We start from the raw sequence: 22,729 nt of genomic DNA, 5'->3' as shown, positions 1-22,729 counted from the left end.
TTTCTGCATGTGGCTGTCTTGAGTTTTCCTAACATCACTTGTTGAAAAGATTGTCTTTTTTCCACTGGATATTGTTTCCTCCTTTGTCAAAGATTAGTTGACTGAATAGGTGAGGGTCCATTTCTGAGTTCTGTATTCTGTTCCATTGACTTAATGTGTCTGCTTTTGATCCAGTACAATACTGTCTTGATGATTACAGCTTTGTAATAGAGGTTGAAATCCAGAATTGTGGTGCCATCAGCTTAGGTTTTCTTTTTCAACATTCCTTTGGCTATTCAGGATCTTTTCTGGTTCCATACAAATTTTAGGATTATTTGTTCCAGCTCTGTGAAAAAAGTGGATGGTGTTTTGTTGGGGATTGTATTGAATGTATAGATTGCTCTGGGTAGCATAGACATTTTAACAATATTTTTTCTTCCAATCCATGAGCATGGAACGTTTTTCCATATTTGTGTCTTCAATATCTTTCATGACTGCTTGATAGTTTTCTCAGTACAGATCCTTTGCCTCTTCAGTTAGGTTTATTTTTAGGTATCTTATGATTTTGGGTGTGATTGTAAGTGGGATTGACTCCTCAGTTTCTCTTCTCTCTCAGTGTCAGTGTGTATAAATGCAACTGATTCCTGTGCATTAATTTTATATCCTGCCACTTGCTGAATTCCCGTATGAGTCCTAACAATTTTGGGGTGTTGCCTTTAGGGTTTTCCACACAAAGTAACATGTCATCTGCAAAGAGTGAGAGTTTGACTTCTTTGCTGATTTGGATGCCTTTTATTTATTTTTGTTGTCTGATTGCCGAGCCTAGGATTTCTGGTACTATGTTGAACAACAGTGGTGTTAGTGGACATCCCTGCAGTGTTCCTGATCTTAGGGAAAAGCTCTCAGCCTTTCCACATCAAGAATGGTATTTGCTGTGGGCTTTTTGTAGATGGCTTTTATGATATTGAGGTATGTTCCCTCTGTCCCTACACTGTGAAGAGTTTTAATCAAGAAAGGATCCTGTACTTTGTCAAATGCTTTCTCTGCATCAATTGAGAGGTTCATATGGTTCTTGTCCTTTCTTTTATTAATGTAGTGTATCTCATTGATTGATTTGTGGATGTTGAACCACCCTTGCAGCCCAGGAATAAATCCCACGTGGTGGTGGTGAATAATCCCTTTAATATGTTGTTGGATCCTATTGGCTAGTATCTTGTGAGAATTTTTGCATCCATGTTTATCAGTGCTGTTGGTCTGTAATTCTCCTTTTTGATGGGGTCTTTGTCTGGTTTTGGAATCAAGGTGATGCTGGGCTCATAGGAAGAGTTTGGAAGTTTTTCTTCCATTTCTGTTTTTTGAAATAGCTTCAGAAGAATAGATATTAGTTCTTTTTTTTTTTTTAAAGATTTTATTTATTTATTTGAAAGACTGAGATTATAAGTAGGCAAAGAGGCAGGCAGAGAGAAAAAGGGGGAAGCAGGCTTCCTGCTGAGCAGAGAGCCCCATATGAGGCTCGATCCCAGGACTTTGGGATCATGACCTGAGCTAAAGGCAGAGGCTTTGACCCACTGAGCCACCCAGGCACCCCTAGGTATTAGTTCTTTAAATGTTTGTTAGAATTCCCCTTGGAAGCCATCCAGCCCTAACTCTTGTTTGTTGGGAGATTTTTGATTACTGCTTCAGTTTCCTTGCTGGTTTTGGGTCTGTTCAGGTTTTCTATTTCTTCCTGTTTCAGTTCAGGTAGTTTATATGTCTCTAAGAATACATCTGTTTCTTCAGATTGCCTAGTTTGTTGGCATATATTTGCTTATGATATATTCTTATAGTTGTTTGTATTTCTTTGGTATTGGTTGTGATCTCTCCTCTTTCATTCATGATTTTATTTATTCAAGTCCTTTCTCTTTTCTTCTTGATCTTGGTAAGTCTGGATAGGGGTTTATCAATCTTATTCTTTCAAAGAACCAGCTCCTAGTTTTGTTGATCTGTTCTACTGGCCTTTGGCTTCTATTTCATTGATTTCTACACTGATACTCATTCATTCATTCATTTAAAAGATTTTATTTATTTATTTGACATAGAGAGAGAGATCACAAGTAGGCAGAGAGGCAGGCAGAGAGGGAGGGGGAAGCAGGCCCTCTGCTGCACAGAGAGCCCGATGTGGGGCTCCATTCCAAGGCCCTGACATCGTGACCTGAGCTGAAGGCAGAGGCTTAACCCACTAAGCCACCCAGGCACCCCTCTGCTCTGATCTTTATTATTTCTCTTTTCCTTCTGGTTTTAGGCTTTATTTGCTGTTCTTTCTCCAGCTCCTTTAGGTATAATTTTAGGTTGTGTATTTGAGACCTTTTTTGATCTTGACAGATGTTTGTATTGCCATATACTTCCCCCTTAGGACTGTCTTTGCTGTATTCCAAAGGTTTTGAACAGTTGTGTTTTCATTTTTTTACTTCCATTATTTTTTAAATTCTTTAACTTTCTGGTTGACCCATTCATTCTTTAGTAGGATGCTCTTTAACCTCTATGTATTTGAGTTCTTTCCAAATTTCCTCTTGTGATTGAGTTCAAGTTTCAAAGCATTGTGGTCTGAAAATATGCAGGGAATGATCCCAGTCTTTTTATTCTGATAGAGATCTGATTTGTGACCCTGTATGTGATCTGTTCTGGAGAATGTTCCATGTGCGCTTGAGAAGAATGGGGATTCTGTTGCTTTTCGATGGAATGCTCCGAATATATCTGTGAAGTCCATCTGGTCCAATGTGTCATTCAAAGCCCTTGTTTCCTTGTGATCTGCTTAGATGATCTGTCCATTGCAGTGAGGGGGTTTTTAAAGTCCCCTACTATTATTGTATTATAATCAGTGTGTTTCTTTAATTTTGTTAGTAATTGATTTATATAATTGCTCCCATGTTAAGGGCATAAATATTTACAATTGTTGGATCTTCTTGTTGGATAGATCCTCTAATTATGATATAATGTTCTTCCTCATCTCTTGTTACAATCTTTGGTTTAAAATCTAATTTGTCCAATATAAAGATTGCCACCCCAGCTTTCTTTTGGTGTCCATTAGCATGATATATGGCTTTCCACCCCCTCACTTTCAATCTGGATATGTCTTTGGGTCTAAAATGAGTCTCTTGCAAATGGCATACCTATGAGTCTTGCTTTTTATCCAGTCTGATACCCTTTATCTTTTAATTGGGGCATTTAGCCCATTTACATTCAGAGTTACTATTGAAAGATGGGAATTTAGTGCCATTGTATTACCTTTGAAGTCACCATTTCTGTATATTGTCTGCGTTCCTTTCTGTTCTTTGTTATTTTGGGGCTCTCTCTTCTCTTAAAGGATCCCCTTTAATATTTCTTGCAGGGCTGGTTTAGTGATCACAAATTCTTTTAGTTCTTTTTTGTCCTGGAAGGTTTTTACGCTCTCCTTCTATTTTTTTTTTTTTTTAAGATTTTATTTATTTATTTGACAGACAGAGATCACAAGTAGGCAGAGAAACAGGCAGAGAGAGAGGAGGAAGCAGGCTCCCCGCTGAGCAGAGAGCGCGATGCGGGGCTTGATCCCAGGACCCTGGGATCATGACCTGAGCTGAAAACAGAGGCTTTAACCCACTGAGCCACCCAGGCACCCCTCTCCTATTTTGAATGACAGCCTTGCTGGATCAAGTATTCTTGGCTGCATATTTTTCTCATTAGGACCCCTCCACCTAAATTTTTTTTTTTAAGATTTTATTTATTTATTTGAGAGAGAGTGAGAGAGACTATGAGAGGGGAGAAGGTCAGAAGGAGAAGCAGACTCCCCATGGAGCTGGGAGCCCATTGCGGGACTCAATCCCAGGACTCTGGGATCACAACGTGAGCCGAAGGCAGTGGCTTATCCAACTGAGCCAAACAGGTGCCCCCCACTCCCTAAATTTTTAAAGGATGTTTTTGCTAGGTAGTTAAAGGATATTTACTGTATTCTAGATTAGTAGTTATTTTCTTTTGTCCTTTAACTGTCATTCTGTTATATCCTGGTTTCTTTTGTTTCTGTTGAGAAATTTGCTGTCAGTCTTACTGTTTCTTTGAAGGTCAACTAAAGTTTTTCTTGAATTTCTATGACTTTTTTTTTTTTTTTTTTTTAGAGAGAGATCACAAGTAGGCAGAGAAGCAGGCAGAGAGAGAGGGGGAAGCAGGCTCCCTGCTGTGCAGAGAGCCCGATGTGGGGCTCGATCCCAGGACCCTAAGATCGTGACCCGAGCTGAAGGCAGAGGCTTAACCCACTGAGCCACCCAGGCGCCCCTCTATGACTTTTTCTTTTCCTTCACTCCTTCCTTTCATAGTTTAATTATGATATTGTAGGCATGGTTTTCCTTGAGTATATTCTGCTTGGAGTTGGCAGAGTATCTTGAATCTCTGATTCTTTCATCAGTTTTGTAAAATTCTGTTATTCTCTCTTTGAATATTGGTTATATATCTCCTCTCTTGTCTGGGACCTCGGTTGTATGTATATTAGACATTTTGAGCATGTCTTCCATTTCTCTTAAACCTCTCCTCTAACTTTCCCCCTACCTTCTACTCTTCTTTCTGTCTTCTTTCCTACTTTCTTTCTCTAGCTATAGTTCAGTATTTCTTACTGACTTAGTCTAATAATTGTATGGTCTGCTGTGTCCAGTTTGCTATAAATCCAATATATTGAGTTCTTAATTACATATATTCTGTTTTTCAGTTCTACAATGTACATTTAATTATTTCTATATATCCTAACTCATTGGTGAAATTTTTCATTTCGTCAGTTTTGTCCATTTTTTCCTCTATTTTCTTTAGTATGTTATTCAGAATTATTTACAGTTGTTGTCCTTGTGTGTTAAATCTTACTCGATCATCTGTGGATCTGACTCTGTGTAGTTTTCTCTTAATTATTGGTCATATATTTGTCACTTAGCATATTTAGTAATTTTTTATTGTATGGCAGACCTTATGTATGAAAGAACATTGACTATGAAAGAACATATTTAGTAATTTTTTGAAAGTAATTTCAAAAGAATATGAAAGAACATATTTAGTAATTTTTTTATTGTATGCCAGACCTTATGTATGAAAGAACAGTAGAGGCTTCAGATAGTGTTACCTTCCTGATATGTTTTTTTCTGTTGTTCAAATGTCTGAGGGGCTTATTTTTTCCAGTTTATCAGGAGTTGAGCTGTGTTAAAGTATAATAAAACTCCATTTCCTATACTTATTTTTTCTTTCTTAAATTGAGAACCTAGTGAATATCTGTTTCATTAACCCTGGAAGATTGTTGGAGACCCATCTCTACAGAGATTCCCAGTATAGCTTTCAAGACTGCCAGCTTACACTGCTTCAAAATCTGACAGTTGTCTTGGTGGCTCAGAATTCCCAAGGTACAAAAAGAGTTTCCTTGGGGTTCCTGGCTGGCTCAGTTGGTAAAGCATGGGACTCTTGATCCTCAGAGTTGAGTTCAAGCCCCATGTTGGGTGTAGAGATTACTTAAAAATAAAATATTAAGAAAAGGGAGACAATGAATTTCCTTGAAATCAAATATCCCTTCTCAAAGTATGACCAGCTCCTGGTGTATCTTTCCAGAGATACTATATTAGTCCTTTTCAAGTTTTTTTAACCCACAGAAATCAGGAAATGAAAATCGTATGTGACAGTCAGTAGATAAGAGCTAACAAGTCAGCTGCTATCATTCTATTAGGAGGCCCTAATGCATCTTTAGTTTGAAAAACATCAGAGACTTTGCAGATGATAATGTAACTTAACTCCAAGAGAATTTTATTGCATTATTTGTATTTTTTTAAATCACATTTCATTAATGAACATTTTGGGGTATTTTAGAATTTAAAGTTGTGGTACAGTTCTGAGTCAGAATGGTAGAGCATAATGTCAGCAACTACTTGAAAATAGTTTTTACTTTATGAGGAAACTATACTTTTAGCAATTTGAAAAGGATTCTCTCTGATCAAAAAAGCTTTTGTATGTTTTGTACTCAAATTTCAAGTAATAGCATTTTCTGTGTTCTTTTAAAAAAATGATAAAATTTCAGTTCTGTTAATCTTATCCAAAATGATTTTGTAGCCATTGATACGTCTTAAGTTTGATGTTATACTGCATATTGAAATTTTAATGAGTGTTTGTACATGTATGTACGAGAGTGATATCACCGTAACATGTTTCAAAAGTTGGATTCATAGAATTTTTGACTGAAAAGGACTTAGTTTTATAGATAATTCAAGTGAAGCTCCAGAATATTTAGGTTACCTACTTAAGGTCTTATGGATAATTAATGGGAAATTTGAAACTAAAAGTGAGACTCCTTTTCCCCAAATCTAGTATTTTTAAAATTAGGTTTGATGATGGTACACAAGTATATGCTGGTTATTATAGAAAGTTTTTTAATCCCTCATTATTTATAAAAATAGATAATTGTGTTATGTTTTTTATTAAAGTTGTTTTTGTTACATTTCTAAGAATACCATCTCAGTATTTCATAGTTTTCAATTTTTTTTTTTTTAATAGCGCTGGAAAATTTGTCTCAACAAATGAATTCCACACTTGAATTCTGCCGCATTCCTGTGCCACCTCCTCCTTTAGAAAACTGATCTTAGAACAGAGGTAAAATTATGGAATTTAACTTTTTAAAGGATAAAGAATGAGTTTTCCACACAATTAGACATGTTAGAATTTTTGGTTATCTTTGGTGGGTAGCTTCTACTTATTTAGCAGTTTTACCTAAGAGACTTGAAATAATCGCATCTTAATTATTGCCCTGAGTTTTACTTTTGAAAGTGTTTCCTTTTTAATAGTTGTGCCTTTTAACCTTGTTGCCAGATCTTTACAGTTATTGAATAATTGAATATATTCAGCAAAATCATATTATATAGCTACACTGAGATAAGTGATGTCCAATAGAATTTCTGTGATGATGTCCATGTTCTGTGTCTGTGCTCTCCAGTATGGGAGACAATAGCCACATGTAGCTCCTGAGCACTTGAAATGTAGCTAGTGCAATGAAGGAATTGAATCTTTAACTATTATTTTATTTAAATTCATTTAAATTTAAATAGCCACATGTAGCTAGTGGCTATCATATTGAATGGTGCACTGTGGTTTTTTCTTAAAGAAGTTGTTATTTATAATAATCATGTGTCTTTGAATGCTTAAATTTCAGAATTATACCTTGAAATATTTTCATAGTTGTTGGCCTAGTTTGTAAAACCACTTTTTACTATTTCATATGTTTCCCTGATAATTGTATAGCTTTGTTTATCCAATAACGTTGGTCTACTAGAAATGCTTGAGAGCAGTTTTCATAATTAGTTTTTCTCACTGATGTATTATTTAATCTTTAAAAAAAAACCTTTGAGAAAAATAAAATATGATGAAAACAGGGAGGAAGGCAAACCATAAGAGATGCTAAAGTCTAGGAAATACACTGAGGTTTGCTGGAGGGAGGTAGGTGGGGGAGAAGAGGTAATTGGATGATGCACATTAAGGAGGGCACTTGATATCATGAGCACTGGGCGTCACATGCACTGATGAATCACTAAATTCTACCCTGGTAACTAGTAATAGACTATATGTTAACTAAATTGCATTTAAGTAAAGGAAAAAAAAAAAAAAAACTTTGACGTAGGTACTTCTGTTATTCCCTCTTTATTATTTATTTATTTAGTTAGTTAAAATTTTATTTATTTTTTTGACAGAGAGAGACACGGTGAGAGAGGGAACACAAGCAGGGGAAGTGGGAGAGGGAGAAGCAGGCTCCCCGCTGAGCAGGGAGCCCAGTGCAGGGCTTGATCCCAGGGCCCTGGGTCATCACCTGAGCCAAAGGCAGATGCTTAATGACTAAGCCACCCAGATACCCCATTATCCCCTTTTTATAAATGAGGAATTTGAGGCCATAAATCAGTAAAATCAATATAATTAATAAGTTACTTTTCCTCGGATACATACTTTGTACAAAGGTCATAGAATTGGAATTCAAACTCAGGCAATCTAGTGCCCATACTGTAACCATTAGGCTGTACTGCCTCTTATAATCTCATTTTCTGTAAATTGACAGTTTCTTGGGGAGAAAAAAAAAATACATGCTTACTGTCAGCTAAGACATAGTCTCTACACATGTACGCAATGGAAAGCTTATTATACTTGGATGAGTCCTGTGATTTTGCTTTCTGGCAAGTAGTTATTGACTTCTTTCAGATCATGTTCCAGCAGTTTATTATTTTGCTCATTATGTTGTCTTCAGAGCTTGCTAATAAAAGTTGCCATTACCATGGTCACCAAAAGGATAACTATTTTCTGTGATATCTTTTTTACTGTTAAATACTATGAAATTGAGGCAGTATGGCCTGAATTGAGCTGCAAGCTGGAATATCGGCTTGAGTTTTGCTTTTAAGATTTCACTATTTTTTTAAGTAGTCTCTAGGCCCAACATGGGGCTCAAATTTGTGACCCTGAGATTGAGTTGCATGCTTTACTGATTGCACCAGTCAGGGAGCCCTTAATGTTTGCTTTTAAATATAGTTTTTATATCCCAGGTAAGGGGATGGATATAATATGCAACAGAAAAAAACTTCAAAATTATGTATTGTATGGATAAGTAAAGAGAAAACCTGCAGTACATCTGTAATTGTATTCACAGCTACCTCTAGATACTAAGATACTGGGATAGTTCAGAAATCCATATTTACAAATTTCTCTGTAACTATACAATTCTATTTTCAAATAAAGGTACTAAAATATATTTTTAGGATTTTAAATGTAGTAAGTAACTTACCCTTGTAGAAAACTGAAGCCCAGAGGGTTTAAGTGATTTGTCCAAAGTCATATAAGCCATGTGATGTGGTTCATTGATTAAATAAACACGCATAATTATCTGCCATAAGTCCAGATACCTTACTGTGCTTGTTAGCTTTGAGTACATAGTGAACATTCAGATGGGAGCGAAACCGACATGGATCCTGTTTTCATGTAACTTGCTATCTATCTTGTTGGGGAAGATAGACAATAACTAATAAGTAATAAGATCTAAGAAGCGAGGTACAAAATCCAAAGCACTAGGAAATGAACATATTTGTTGGAATGGAGAATACTAGAAAAGGGAGAAAGGAATGCTGTTTAGATAAAGTTGTTAAGACTGGCTGGCTGAGACTGACAGGACTGGAGAAGCCGGCTATGTAAATAACAGTAGTAGGACAGCATTCTAGGCTGGCACAGTGTATACAGAATCCCTGCGGTAAAGGGGTGCACAAAGCTATGGAAAAAACGGAAAGGTGAGTATGGCCAGGATATAGGAGGCTGTGTGGGGAATAGTATGAGTTATAAGAAAGGGACCAAGGTACATTTTTCAACTGTTGGTTTTAGAGTAGACATTAAATTAAAATCTGAGTTCTGCCAGTTAAACCGTGTTACCTTGTGTGGGTCATTTGACCTCTTTACACTTTAATTTTCTTGTCTATTATTTGGGAATAACAGAGGCCATATTAAAGTAGCATATAGTATCAGGAAAATTAAGTATATAATACTTGTAGCAAACATTTATAGTGGTTATTTTGTGATAAGAACTGTTCTAAGTATATAATAATTGTATGAAATTAGTACTGTGCTGCTGTTTTCCTTTTCGAACTGAGAGGAGGCACAGAGGAATTAAGTATAGCTAGGAAGGGGGTAAGAGGGCTTACACATAGCTGTAGTAAGTGACCTTAAACTTAGTCTGTTTCCAGAGTTCATGCTCAAAGTGTGTTCTAGAGATCCCTTAAGTAGGTTTGTAGGGTCAAACAGTATTTGCTGCCTTCATTGTCATTCTCTGATAAATATACAGTGAAGGTTTTCATCAGCCAGTTAAATGCAGAAGTAATTATGAGATTTGCAAAATATGTAAAACAATAAACACTACTTTCCTTACCAAATTTGGTTTTTTGGTTTGTTTTTTTTTTTAAAGATTTTATTTATTTGTCAGAGAGAGAGCACAAGCAGGCAGAGTGGCCAGCAGAGGCAGAGAGAGAAGCAGGCTCTGCTCCGAGGAAGGAACCCGATACAGGATTTGATTACAGGACCCTGGGATCATGACCTGAGCTGAAGGCAGCCCCTTAACCCACCGAGCCACCCAGGCATCCCACCAAATTTGTTTTTGCTATGGAAAAATAAAATTTCGATTTAAAACATTTATGTAAAAAAATATGGGGCACCTGGGTGGCTCAGTGGGTTAAGCCTCTGCCCTTGGCTCAGGTCATGATCTCAGGGTCCTGGGATGGAGCCCTGCATCAGGCTCCCTGCTCGGCGGGGAGCCTGCTTCCCCTCCTCTCTCTCTGCCTGCTTCTCTGCCTACTTGGCGATCTGTCTGTCAAATAAAATCTTTAAAAAAAATAAAAAAGAGAAATCCAGTAATAGAGATACAAGAGTTTATTTTTCAGTTCCATTTTGTCTATTGGAAATAAGTCCTTTTTGTCACCACTAAAATGAAATTATGCTTTTCTTCCTTACATGGTAATAAATTTATCATTAAGTATTTACCTCCTTTTCTGGAGCACTCTTCAGAGAGTGTGTAAATTTCTGTTTTTCCCCTTAATCTTGTGGTCCACTGAGCTTGTTGGAAATAATGAAGTGATAAAGAGACGTTACAAGTTATGTTAACAAAACAGCCCCTTTTGTTTATACCTTCATAAGAGACTTGAGAGGAATGGAGATGTTAGCGGGAGAAACTAATGTTGGTTTTGCTTTACTATACTTCATTTGAAGTTTAATAAAAATGTAACCCAGATTACCTATCTTCCAGGTACTTTGTAAGTAAAAAACATTCTTCTTGTCAATTGCTGTTCAGGTGTTTTAATTTCCAGACACTTGGTAGGAACTCTCAGAGCAAATACTGTAGCAAGCCTGGAATTTTTAGTCTTCATACTATTGGGAAATTTGTATCTAGCTTTGAAAAGGGATACCAGTCCTTTCTCTGCATTGTAGCCAGATGAGCTTTTCTTTTCTTTCTTTCTTTCTTTCTTTCTTTTTTTTTTTTTTTAAGATTTTATTTATTTACTTGACAGAGGGAGAGCGAGCTGAGGCAGGCAGAGAGGCAGGCAGAGGGAAGGAAAGAAGCAGGCTTCCCGCCGAGCAGCGAGCCCGATGCAGGACTTGATCCCAGGACCCTGGGATTATGACCTGAGCCAAAGACAGCTGCTTAAGCGACTGAGCCACCCAGGCGTCCCAGATGAGTTTTTCAAGCCTTGAATTTTATTATTCATCTGCTTAATAACCTTAGCCCTTTCCACACTTAATGCAGACTACAAATTCCCATTTATACCATTTCCCCACCTTCAACTCTTGTCCCTTGCTTTCTGTGTTCCTGGTCTTCTTTTAGATTCTGTAACTTCTAGGTTTCTTCTTGTGATAGGGCCTGTATATAGGTCATTGCCTTTTTCTAGAATGTTCTTTTCCAAATTCCTTAACTCTATTGATCTTTGTTACCTCAACTTACCTTAGAGAAGTCTTTTTTGATTCCTTCATCAATATTAGGTTCCTTTTATTATGCTTTTGTGTGTCTTTTCTTCTTACTCTTCATCTCTTTCCAAAATTTGTGTTTAGTTTCCTACACTAGATAAATGATCTGTTATATAGTGAAACTATGTCTGGTTTTGTTTATCATTGTATTACCAACTATAAGCATAATGGCTGTTATAGTTGGTGTTTAAGAAATATTTATGGTATGGATCAATGAATATCTGACTGACTCTTGCCTTTGCTTTTTATTCAGTTGCTTCCTTGAGTTCTGAGAAACTATCAGAGGCAGCTACTTTAGGATATTTAGACAGTTGTTCATAAAAAATTTTTTATTGAGGTATAATTTGCATAGAGTAAGAAGCACATTAATCATAGTTATATAATGGAATACATTTTTAGGTGAAGAACTAGGTTTCAGAAAGTATTTACTACCACTTAGTTGGTATAAAAGAAAAAAAGGAGTTCTGACATTGATTTGAATAATCATTGTAATAAATGTATGAAACTTAGAAAATGACTTTTTTGAAGGGCATTATCTTTTGGATGTATGGTTGTGCTCTGTTTTGTGAAGTTATTTTTTTATTATAATTTTTTATTTTTTTATTAACGCACAATGTATTATTAGCCCCAGGGGTACAGATCTGTGAATTGCCAGGTCTACACATTTTGCACTCACCATAGCACTACCCTCCCCAATGTCCATAACCACCCCCCCCCCCCCCCCCCCCCCCCCCACCCCTCTGTTTGTTTTGTGAGATTAAGAGTCTCTTATGGTTTGTCTCCCTCCCTATCCCATCTTCTTTCACTTATTCTTCTCCTATCCCCCCAAATCTCCCATGTTGCCTCTCAATTTCCTCATATCAGGGAGATCATATGATCATTGTCTTTCTCTGATTGACTTATTTCGCTAAGCATGATACCCTCTAGTTCCATCCACGTCGTTGCGAAGTTATTTTTAAGAGTCTCATTTCTTCAGCAAGAGTCTGTAACTTGGGTGTCCATGTCTATTAATAATGGCTTTAGTTGATCTGAACTCCCAGAAATTGCTTGCAAAATTGAGTATGTATAGGTATAGCATTTTAATTTTTATGTAGTGTTCATTAATCCTTTTTGTTTAAGACAAAAGCTTGTTGTTGAACATTTCAAACTTACAACAAAGTGATGATAATAGTGCAGTGAAATTCGTGTACCAGTTATTCAGCTTGAGTGGGTATTAATTCATGGCCAATCGTATTTCATCTATACCTAATTCACTTTCCTTACTTGGTTCCCCATGCCCCTGCCCCTGTCCTGATTATTTTAAGGCAAATGCCAGACATTATTTCACCAGTAAATATGTTAGTATGTAACTCTAAGAGACAAGCACTATTTAAAAAAAAAAAAAGAAGTAACTATAATACCATTAACAAATATAAAATAGCCTATAATAATTCCTTAATATAATCAAATAACCAGTCATGTTCAGCTTTTTCCAGTTGTGTCATGTTCTTTTTAATTGTTTGAATCAGAGTCCAAAAGAGATTTATTCTTTGGCTATTGATTTTTTTTAATCTCTCTTAATCTGTAGGTTTCCCTACTGTCTCTTTTTTCTCCGGCAATTTATTTTGACTAAATTCATCAGTCTCTCTTTACAGCATTTGCTACTTGAAAATAAAGGACATGTCTTACTCTTTGTACTCCTCCCTTATACTTGGTATAGTGCATTATATAGAGACATTGAAGAATCCTTTTGGAATTGAAGGGTAGAATAAGGAAATCTGATTCTTTTTTTTAAGGTAGAAATTCAGTGTGAAATTTGACACAGTCTTAGGAAATATTATCTTTTTAATAAAGAAACTTTTTTATTTCAGTTGCTTTGAAGATGTTTCCTTCCCCCTCAAAGAAGTTCTTTATTTCATCTAGTTCTTTTGAGCCTTTATTTATTATTTTTTTAAGATTTTATTTATTTATTTGACAGAGATCACAAGTAGGCAGAGAGGCAGGCAGAGAGAGAGGGGGAAGCAGGCTCCTCGCTGAGCAGAGAGCCCGAAGCGGGACTCCATCCCAGGACCCCAAGATCACGACTGGAGCTGAAGGCAGAGGCTTTAACCCACTGAGCCACCCAGGCGCCCCTCTTTTGAGCCTTTAAATTTAATTAAAAACGAAGACCTTTTAATTGTCTTCCTCACTTTAAAAATAATACATGTTTTTTTTTTTTCTATAATTCAAGGTTACATGATTAGAGTATCCTCAATATTCCTTCTCTCAGAGGTAGACAGTTTAATTTAGTATATATGTGCCAGGCTTTTTTCACATTTTATATGTGTTTTTAATGGAATTATAGTTTATATAATTGTACAACTTGCTTTTTGTACTTGGACATCTTTCCATTATAGAAAACATATAAATCAATTTTCTTCAAAGGCCTTATTTGTATAGTACATATACATTTATAATCAGTTTGCTGAATATGTGACCCTTGATTTCTAGCTTTTCTGTCTTTGTCATTCATAATCTGTCACATGGTTTGTTCTGTGATATGTAACTAATTCCAGTTGTGTATTTGGTAGAGGCTCTAAAGGTAGACTTTTCATTCGTCTTGGGTAACGTGCAGTTTGATTTCACTAAACTTATTTTTGCCACTTTGAAATATGATTGTCGAGGAAAATATAAATGTATTAGGGACAGGGTGCCTGGGTGACTCAGTTGTTATGTGTCTGCCTTCGGCTCAGGTCATGATCTCAGTGTCCTGGGATCCAGCCTCACATCGGGCTCCCTGCTCAGTGGAGAGTCTGCCTCCCCATCTCTGCCTACTTGTGATCTTTCTCTCTGTGTCAAATAGATAAATAAAATCTTTAAAAAAAAGTATTAGGGAAATAGGTTTCAAATGTACCACTAAAAATAGAATTTATTTCTTAAATATAAATTTGTTTTAATTGAGCTCCAGTCTGAAGTATGTGCTAGGTTAGTTTCTTTGTTGAAGAAAGGTGCACATTGTTTACCTTTGGTAGTTTAAGTACCCAATGCTATCCTCAAGTTCAGTACTTTTTTCTTTCAGAAATAAAAGAGGAATAGAGGGTAGAAGATGCTGGGATCTGAACGTGGTGTTGTGGAAGAATGGTTATCAGAATTCAAGGTAAGTTGGATTGAGGATAAGAACGTGTCATATGATTCTGTATGTCAGTAATTCAAACAATAAATCCAAGTGTTCTGTGGAGAAACTGAAATAAATGCTATGATATGAAGTAGAAATGGCACAATATGAAATAATGTGTTTCTATATTTGTAACACTTTAAAAAGGCACTAAGGTGAATAATGACTAGAAGGTAATATATAAAAATGAAAATAGGATTGCTGAGAGGTTATATGAATTTTTAAATACATTCAATAAAAGGGGAAGCTTCCAAGTTTTAATAAGGCACAGATGTAGGATTTGTGCCTTACATTTTTATTTCCTGTAATTAAAAATCACCCATTGATTTGATTTAAAACTGTAATTTCTGAATACTATAGAAATAAATGTTTTGTAAACATAAAATCCAAGAATTAAAATATATCCTACACTTTTTTTTTTTAGAGTAGATTATTTGGGGTGACCTATTTCAGCAAATCTTGATATAATGTGTGATTTCTAATCATTTTTCTTGGTTGAGTAGTTTGAAGAACTATATACTATAACATTCCAAGTTAATTTGTTTTTTTAATTCTCGTGGTTATTTCTTGTATTATTTTTACTTTTCTTAGTTGACTCTATCATAAATCTTTTCAAGAGGAACTGAGGATAAACAAATTTCCTCATTTTCCAAATACTAAGTTTGCTTTTGATTTCCTTGGATATTTCTTTTAGGCATTACCTGACACTCAGATCACCAATTATGCAGCAACTTTACACCGGAAAAAAACACTGGTACCAGCCCTCTATAAAGTTATTCAGGATTCAAATAATGAGGTAGGAAAGTTTGTAAGAAAAACAGTTTTAACATAGTAAGATGAAATATGTGTACTAAAATGCATATCTAAGTTTTGTAGTTCTCCCTTCTCTTTTTAAAAATCCTTCTTATGGGACTGGAAAACTTTCTGCTGTGTTTCATTCTGATAGTTGCTTTGGCTTCCCTTTGCCCGCCCTCTTATTATTTTAAATGTTTTGATCAGGTTTGTTTCTATTCAGGACTGTATGTTTTGATTCTTGATTTGAATAACCATCATCTCATTGGGTTACTTATTTAATTTGAAACTTCTCTGTTTCCTGTTTGGAATGCTTCCTTTTCTGGAATCCGAATTTTAGCCATACACTGATTCAAAGTTTTTTATTTTAAGTATTGTTTGCAGTTGTTCTATTGATGATACAGAACTGTGTATATTTCTCCTATCTGTGAACTCAAGCTGGTGACATGAAATGATGCTGCTAGTAAATTAGCTTGAAATGATTGGAGAAAGCACTATTTAAGTAGTAAAGATCAGTAAACTTAGAAAAAGAGTTTCCTATTACTCACCTTTGCGATTGAAGGGGGAAATGCAGCTGTTTTATCATATGTTAATTTATGCAAAATACACACATTATCTTTCCATTAACACAATAGTATGACACAGTTTTATCACCACTGGATTCGTGTATGCTTTAAAATGAAAATGAAAGGAACACACAGGAAAGTAGCTTCTTATCTTCCCAGATACAGCCTCCAAGAGTGCCTCTGCTGTGTACTGGAATGAGTTTGAAGAAGTTCAGGTAATCATCTCCTAACCAGCAGCTTAATTTAAAGTGCATCTTAATTTTTGTCCTACCACTAAAAGCTTGCTTATTGACCTCCTTCTCTCCTGTCTCCTAAACGCGGATCGGCTCTCAGTTGGGCTTGTATCTGTTGCTCTTTGTAGCGGCAGCTGCGGGATCATTTGCTGCTTTTTCTCTTGCTGTGTATTTATGAATGTTTTACAACTTTAGGTGTGGTAATATGTATTAAATATATATTCGTATCCTTTTTGGTTAGGAGTTTTCAGAATTCTGTTTGAATAATGAATGTGTGTATTTCCTGCCCCTTGTTTTGCACTGTCTTAACATTTAAGCTTTGCTTGTTAAAATTTGTTTTATGCTTTCTCTTTAGATTGTAAGCTCTTCACGGGCAGTGGTCTTATATTCTATATTTATTACTTTCCTAGAATATATTTTGTCATGTACATGATAAACGCTTAAATATTAATTAGAAGAATAGTAAAACACAAAATGACATTCTGAAATGCTATCGTATTCGTTAGGACTCAAAAGTATTTAAAAAGGATTGGTTTCCTTTTTTCCTTTATACTTTAGAAGATATGACATTAAAAAAGTTATTCACATTTCTTTATAATGTAATACTTTGCAATACTTATGTGTGAGACCTTGTCATGGCTAGAACTGGGAAAAATTACAGCTTGAGCGCTTCAGGCTCAACAGTGGTCACTGTAATCATCCAGTTACCAGAGCAGATCTGTTTTTCCACGTCTTCTCTTGTCAGTTCATTAGGTTCTAACCATGTCGTCCTATTTCAGAAAAGCAGAATGTTTAGCTCTATAGCATCACAAACCATTTCTGGACCTTAGTCCTAAAAGGAAGCCCTTTTAGTACTGATTTTGTTATATTCTGAAATACAATCAACTGTTTTATTTAGTTAACAGGAAATTATTTCAGAAAATTATCACATGCCATATATAATATTAATTGAAACATATGACAGTCTTAACAGTTTTGCTTTAAAGACCTTTAAAGTTCTTCAGAAAGTGAATTTCCTAGTTTGGTATTATATATCATATCCAACCTGTACTGCAGCTGAAGTTTTAATCTCTAGATTAACGTATTGCATAGTTTTCCTCCTTTCCCTTGTTCCAGATCCTTTGGACACTTTAGCAGTTCTTCCATTTCAAGGAGCTCTCCATCCAGTCTGTTAATCCTATCACTTTTTCCTGATTTGATTGCCTTTCCTTCTTTCCTCACATATCTCACTTCTTTCTTCATCCAGCTAAATTTTCATGGTACATCATAGTCTATTTCCTTGCAAACATTCTTAGCTCCTTTGCTTCTCATTCCATTAATTTTTCTTCTTTGGGAAAATCTCAACACTGGATAAAACCCAGCTGTTCACCTTCATGCTTATACCTGAGCAGCTGAACATACTTGGAGAAATCAGCTGCAACAACAACTTTGTTGACTTTCTCCGCTTTTATCTTTTATTGATTTAGTTTTTGAGAGAGAGAGAGAGAGAGAGAGAGAGAGAGAGAGAATGAATCAGAAGCAGACTCTGGCTCAACAGGGAGTCTGCCACAGAGCAGATACGGGTCCCATGACCTGAGCTGAAATCAAGAGTCAGATGCTTAACCAACTGAGCCACCCAGGCACCCCAGTCCTGCATTTAAAGTGCATAAAGTCGGGGCGCCTGAGTGGCTCAGTTGGTTAAGTGTCCTAACTCTTGATTTTGGTTGAAGTTATGATCTCAGGGTGCTGGGATTGAGGCTTCCCATTGGATCCCGTGCTCAGCGGGGAGTTTGCTTGAGGATTCTCTCTTTCCATTTCCCTCTCTCTAAAATAAATCTTTTTTTAAAAAATGTAGGACTAAAAATCTCAGTCACATAATACTGTCCTGCAGTCTTGCTTTACCTTCTTGGTACACTGTCCCCACTGTGGGTTTTACACATTCCCTTTCCTCATTAGTCTTACCCTCCTTTCCGTCATCTTCAGCTTGCTTTCTATAGCATTAAAAAAGAAGGAGGTAATTGGGAACTCTCTTTTCATATCTATCACTTTACCAGCTTCTCCACCTGCATTCTCCTGCCTTTTCTGCTGCGATGGATGAAGTGTCCCAGTTTGCATCGAAGACTGTCTTCCACTTGGGCCTGGATCACAGCTTCTCTGGCCACCTCAAAGATTGTTCCTGCAATTACACCTTTTCTTGCCCTCATCATTGATTTCTCACCAAAATTATTGGATTGCCAGCTACTCCTCCTCCCCCTTAAAAAAAAAAAAAAAAAAAGAGTAAAAATTTTGGTTTTGCTATGCCTAATTAAAATGTGGTTTCTTACATGCCATTGTGGTTCTTGCTGCTGAGGAAGGGAACTTAAGGTCTTTATAACAGAAGCAAATTGTAATTGGGGTGACTGGCTGACTCATTCGGTCAAGTGTGTGACTCTTGATCTCAAGGTCATGAGTTTGAGCCCCACGTGTGGTGTAGAGTTTACTTAAAATAAAAAGGAAAAAAATTGTAGTTGTACCATGGCTAATAAAATTTAGAGACAGCAATTTTGGAGTCTCTACTGAAGAGAAAAATAATTTGAAACACGGATATATATTTTTAATAAATAAATTTATGAGAACAGTGATCTTTAATTCCCCAAAAGAGCTGATTGATTTTGTCAGTACTTTAAAAAGATGTCAGCAGTTGACTGTTTTCAGAAATTACTTCATCACTGACACTAAGTGGAATATGCTCTCTGTAATTAAACAATCTTCACCTTCTACCCTCCACCTTTATTCTAGTATAAGAAATGTGGTGTAGTGGGAGTCAGCTTGGTGTTGGAAGACCTGAATTTTAAGTGTCTTCTTCTACCACTACTTTTGTGACTTTGGGCAAATTGTCTGACTGGTTGAGATTTCTGTGTAAGGGGAAAATTGGAATTCTTTAAAGAGTTTAAATATTACTGGGGTGCCTGGCTGGCTCAGTTGGAAGAGTATGTGACTCTTGATGTTGGGGCTGTAAGTTCAAGCCCGTGCTGGATGTAGAGATTACTTAAAAATAAAAAAATCTTTAAAAATATACTATAGTAGTGATTTCAAATAAAGAGACTTAGTAGTTTCTAGATACTAGGGTGTTTGTATTTTTAAATTTTTTTTTAGCTTTCCTTAAGAGCTAAGCTTAATTCCTCTAAATACATTAACTGTATGATTAACATTGGATTTGTTTACTTTTTTTTTTTTGGATTTGTTTACTTTTAATTTACAGTTGTGAAAATATTGACTTATTCTAGAGTGTTAGATTATTACATACATATATAACTACATTTAAGCAGATTTCCAAATGTGTATGCATTATTTAATCATTCAGAGTTAAGCATATAAATAGAGCTAAACATATAAATACTTAATGATTCATTTTTTAAATTAAAATTTAAACGTAATTTTATAGTTTCCTGTCAGTGTTTTGTTTGCACTGTAAAATCATACCCAGTTTTGTATAGACTGTAGTTATTTCAACAAAACCATCTAGATTGGTAGTAGGAAAAAGGGAGAGGTTTATTTAAACAACTTGTTTTCTTTAGTTTTCAAGGTGATGAAGATCCTCATAAGTCATAGGGAAACTGTATGAAAAATTAAACACTGGAAAAGCTGTTTCTCTATACTTGCCTTCTTTTCAAAAATCTTTCAAATACATGTAATTAAAATTTAAGTCAGTCTTAAAACATAAAAGTAATTTGTTTTACTTGTATTTAAAATATTAGCTATCACTTTGGATGTCTAAATATTATAAATTGCAAAATCCCTTTCTTGATTTTATTTAAATCATAGTCTATGTTGAGATTTAAAGATTATTTCCAACAAGAGCATTTGAAGTTATTTTCTTCCAATATGGAATATCCTCCAAATGGAGGATAGGAAGGGCTAGTAATAATAGAAAAGGAAACTTACTAAATACAAATGTAGTACATTGGTGAAGTAATTAATAAGTTTAATGATACAGTGTATTGAAAAATATGTTGATATGGGCACAAAATTCTTATAGCTAGTAGATTGGTCAGTTTAATATGTAGTCTGTACATAAAGATTAAGGTTTGGGTCCCATTGATTCAACAATGCAAAAATTAATATTGAGAATTTATTTTTAAAATATACATGTATATATGCATCAAAAACAAAAACACAGTGACAGCCAAAAGAATGGAAATAGCTAATGCACTTTATTTTTCTTTTAGCTTCTGGAGCCTGTCTGCCACCAGCTGTTTGAGCTCTATCGTAGCTCTGAAGTTCGACTTAAGAGGTTCACACTGCAGTTCTTGCCAGAATTGATGTGGGTTTATTTACGGCTCACAGTTAGCCGAGACAGACAGAGTAATGGTTGCATTGAAGCACTTCTGTTAGGAATTTATAATTTGGTAAGTTGAAAATGATAGTTTGGGAAATTTTAAGTATATTTTATTTAAAGTCTTTTGAGGTAATACTTTAATACTTACAGGCACCTGGGTGGCTCAGTGGGTTGAACATCCGACTCTTGATTTTGGCTCAGGTGGTGATCTCAGGGTCATGACATCAAGCCCCACGTCTAGGATTCTCTCCCTCTCCCATTATCCCTCACCTCCTCACTTATGTGCATGCACACTCTGTCTCTCTCTCTCAAAAAAAACAAAAAAAAACAAAAAACAAACAAACAAAAAACAAAACCAGACACCAAAAGAATACTTACAAAAAAAATGAATTGAGAGGTTTACTGAATAATTTATTTAAGTTAATATAATTGAGTCTAGAGAGACTTAATAAGTATTTGCTGATAATGGTATTTTATAAAGTAGGTGAAATTACTGGAATTGATAGTGTTAATATTTTGTGACTTTAAGTTTCTTTATTTGACCAATGTTTCTGAATGTGCTGCATTTAAAATTTTTGAAATTATTTCTAATAATCATTTGATAATATGTTTTTGATACTCTACTGTTTGAAACTCTTTTTCTAAGAGATTCTTAATTACCATAAACCTTATTCTGGGTTTTTTTCTTCAAGTGTCCAGTTAGAACATTGGTATTGAAATTCCTGCTCTTGCCGGGCGCGATGGCGCGCGCCTGTAGTCCCAGCTACTCGGGAGGCTGAGGCAGGAGGATCGCTTGAGCCCAGGAGTTCTGGGCTGTGGTGCGCTATGCCGATCGGGTGTCTGCACTAAGTTCGGCATCAATATGGTGACCTCCCGGGAGCGGGGGACCACCAGGTTGCCTAAGGAGGGGTGAACCGGCCCAGGTCGGAAACGGAGCAGGTCGAAATTCCTGCTCTTTTTCTCTGTATTCAGTACTCATAGTAAACAAGCACTCCACATAATAAAATTAAGTTTACTAGTTGAGAGGTAATAAAGTACCTCATAAAACATTGAGTCTCCCAGTAAATAAATACTCTTCTATACCAGTGCTTAGTCTTCAAAGTATTATCCCTTAAAAAGTCATTAGAAAACATTTCTTTTTTTTTTTTTAATTTTTATTTATTTATTTGACAGCGATCACAAGTAGGCAGAGAGGCAGGTAAAGAGGGGGAAGCAGGCTCCCCGCTGAGCAGACAGCCTGATGTGGGGCTTGATCCCAGGACCCTGAGATCATGACCTGAGGTGAAGGCCGAGGCTTTACCCACTGAGCCACCCAGGCGCCCCTAGAAAACATTTCTATCACTGTAACATATATCTGGAGGAAGCAGTATGGCCTTTGGAATCACTTGTATTTTGTTTAAAACCAGACCTAGCCATTTATTGGCTGCATTAAATTTGGGCATGCTACTTAATATCTTCACTTCAGTTGCCTCATCTGTAAAACAGAAATAAAACATGGTTAGTTGAATTAAAAACAAATAGAATCTGCATGTTGCTTGAGGAATTTAATAAATGTCATTAGCAGCAGCAGCGGCAGCACTAGTATGAAAATTAAGGGTGAATTTGTTAACATGAAAAACTAGTCTAGGTAGAAAAGTCTGTTTCTAACTTGCCTGATTGTTTTTTCTTTTAAAGCAGGAAATTTAGGGGTGCCTGGGTGGCTCAGTTATTAAGAGTATGCCTTTGGCTCGGGTCATGATCCCAGGGTCCTGGGATTGATTCCCACTTAGGGCTCCCTGCTTGGTGGGAGGCCTACTTTTTCCTCTCCTACTCCCCCTGCTTCTGTTCCGTTTGTGTCTCTCTCCCTCTGTCAGATAAATAAGTAAAATCTTTAAAATAAATAAATAAAGCAGGAAATTTGTTTCATATATTACCCACTCCTCTAGTGTTTAGCACAGGCACTTAATAGATGTTTATTGATTTAATAATTAAATTTAGTGTTTTAGATTATGCTGAAAATTAAGTTATCCTTTAATTTGTTAGTGTACTAAAATTTACTAGTGGGACAAATGAAGCAAATATTTTTATAGCAGAATACTGACAAGTTCTTGACAGTGCTTGTTGGTGTTGGATCTTTTAGCATCTTAGAAATAGGTACTATAAAGTAAATGCTCAATTATATCTCAGAAGTGTAACCAGGCTTCTTTCTTCTATTTCCCTTTCTGTCTGTGTTCTCTCTCCTCTGTGG

General features: G+C 35.9%; 1 protein-coding gene across 3 annotated transcripts in view; it reads left to right on the top strand.

Annotated features, from left to right (window-relative positions):
* Nucleotides 1-6,513: 6,513 nt before the first annotated feature.
* LOC111145521 (family with sequence similarity 126 member B) overlaps nucleotides 6,514-22,729 on the top strand; it is a 45,639-nt gene continuing 29,423 nt past the window's right edge. For 2 of the 3 annotated variants that reach the window (XM_022500439.1, XM_022500420.1), the window contains exons 1-4: nucleotides 6,514-6,600; nucleotides 14,519-14,596; nucleotides 15,309-15,410; nucleotides 20,393-20,572. In XM_022500439.1, the coding sequence (XP_022356147.1) occupies nucleotides 14,546-14,596; nucleotides 15,309-15,410; nucleotides 20,393-20,572 (333 nt within the window). In that variant the 5' untranslated portion in view covers nucleotides 6,514-6,600; nucleotides 14,519-14,545. Of the gene's footprint in view, nucleotides 6,601-14,363; nucleotides 14,597-15,308; nucleotides 15,411-20,392; nucleotides 20,573-22,729 lie in introns of those variants that run through there. The other variant, XM_022500431.1, reaches the window with a different exon arrangement.

Source organism: Enhydra lutris, unplaced genomic scaffold, assembly GCF_002288905.1.
Source record: "Enhydra lutris kenyoni isolate GAN:26980312 unplaced genomic scaffold, ASM228890v2 scaffoldscaffold1, whole genome shotgun sequence".
In the NCBI taxonomy this organism is placed as follows: Eukaryota; Metazoa; Chordata; class Mammalia; order Carnivora; family Mustelidae; genus Enhydra; species Enhydra lutris.
Note: the sequence above shows the minus strand (reverse complement) of the source record. Positions and strands in the feature narration are given on the sequence as shown.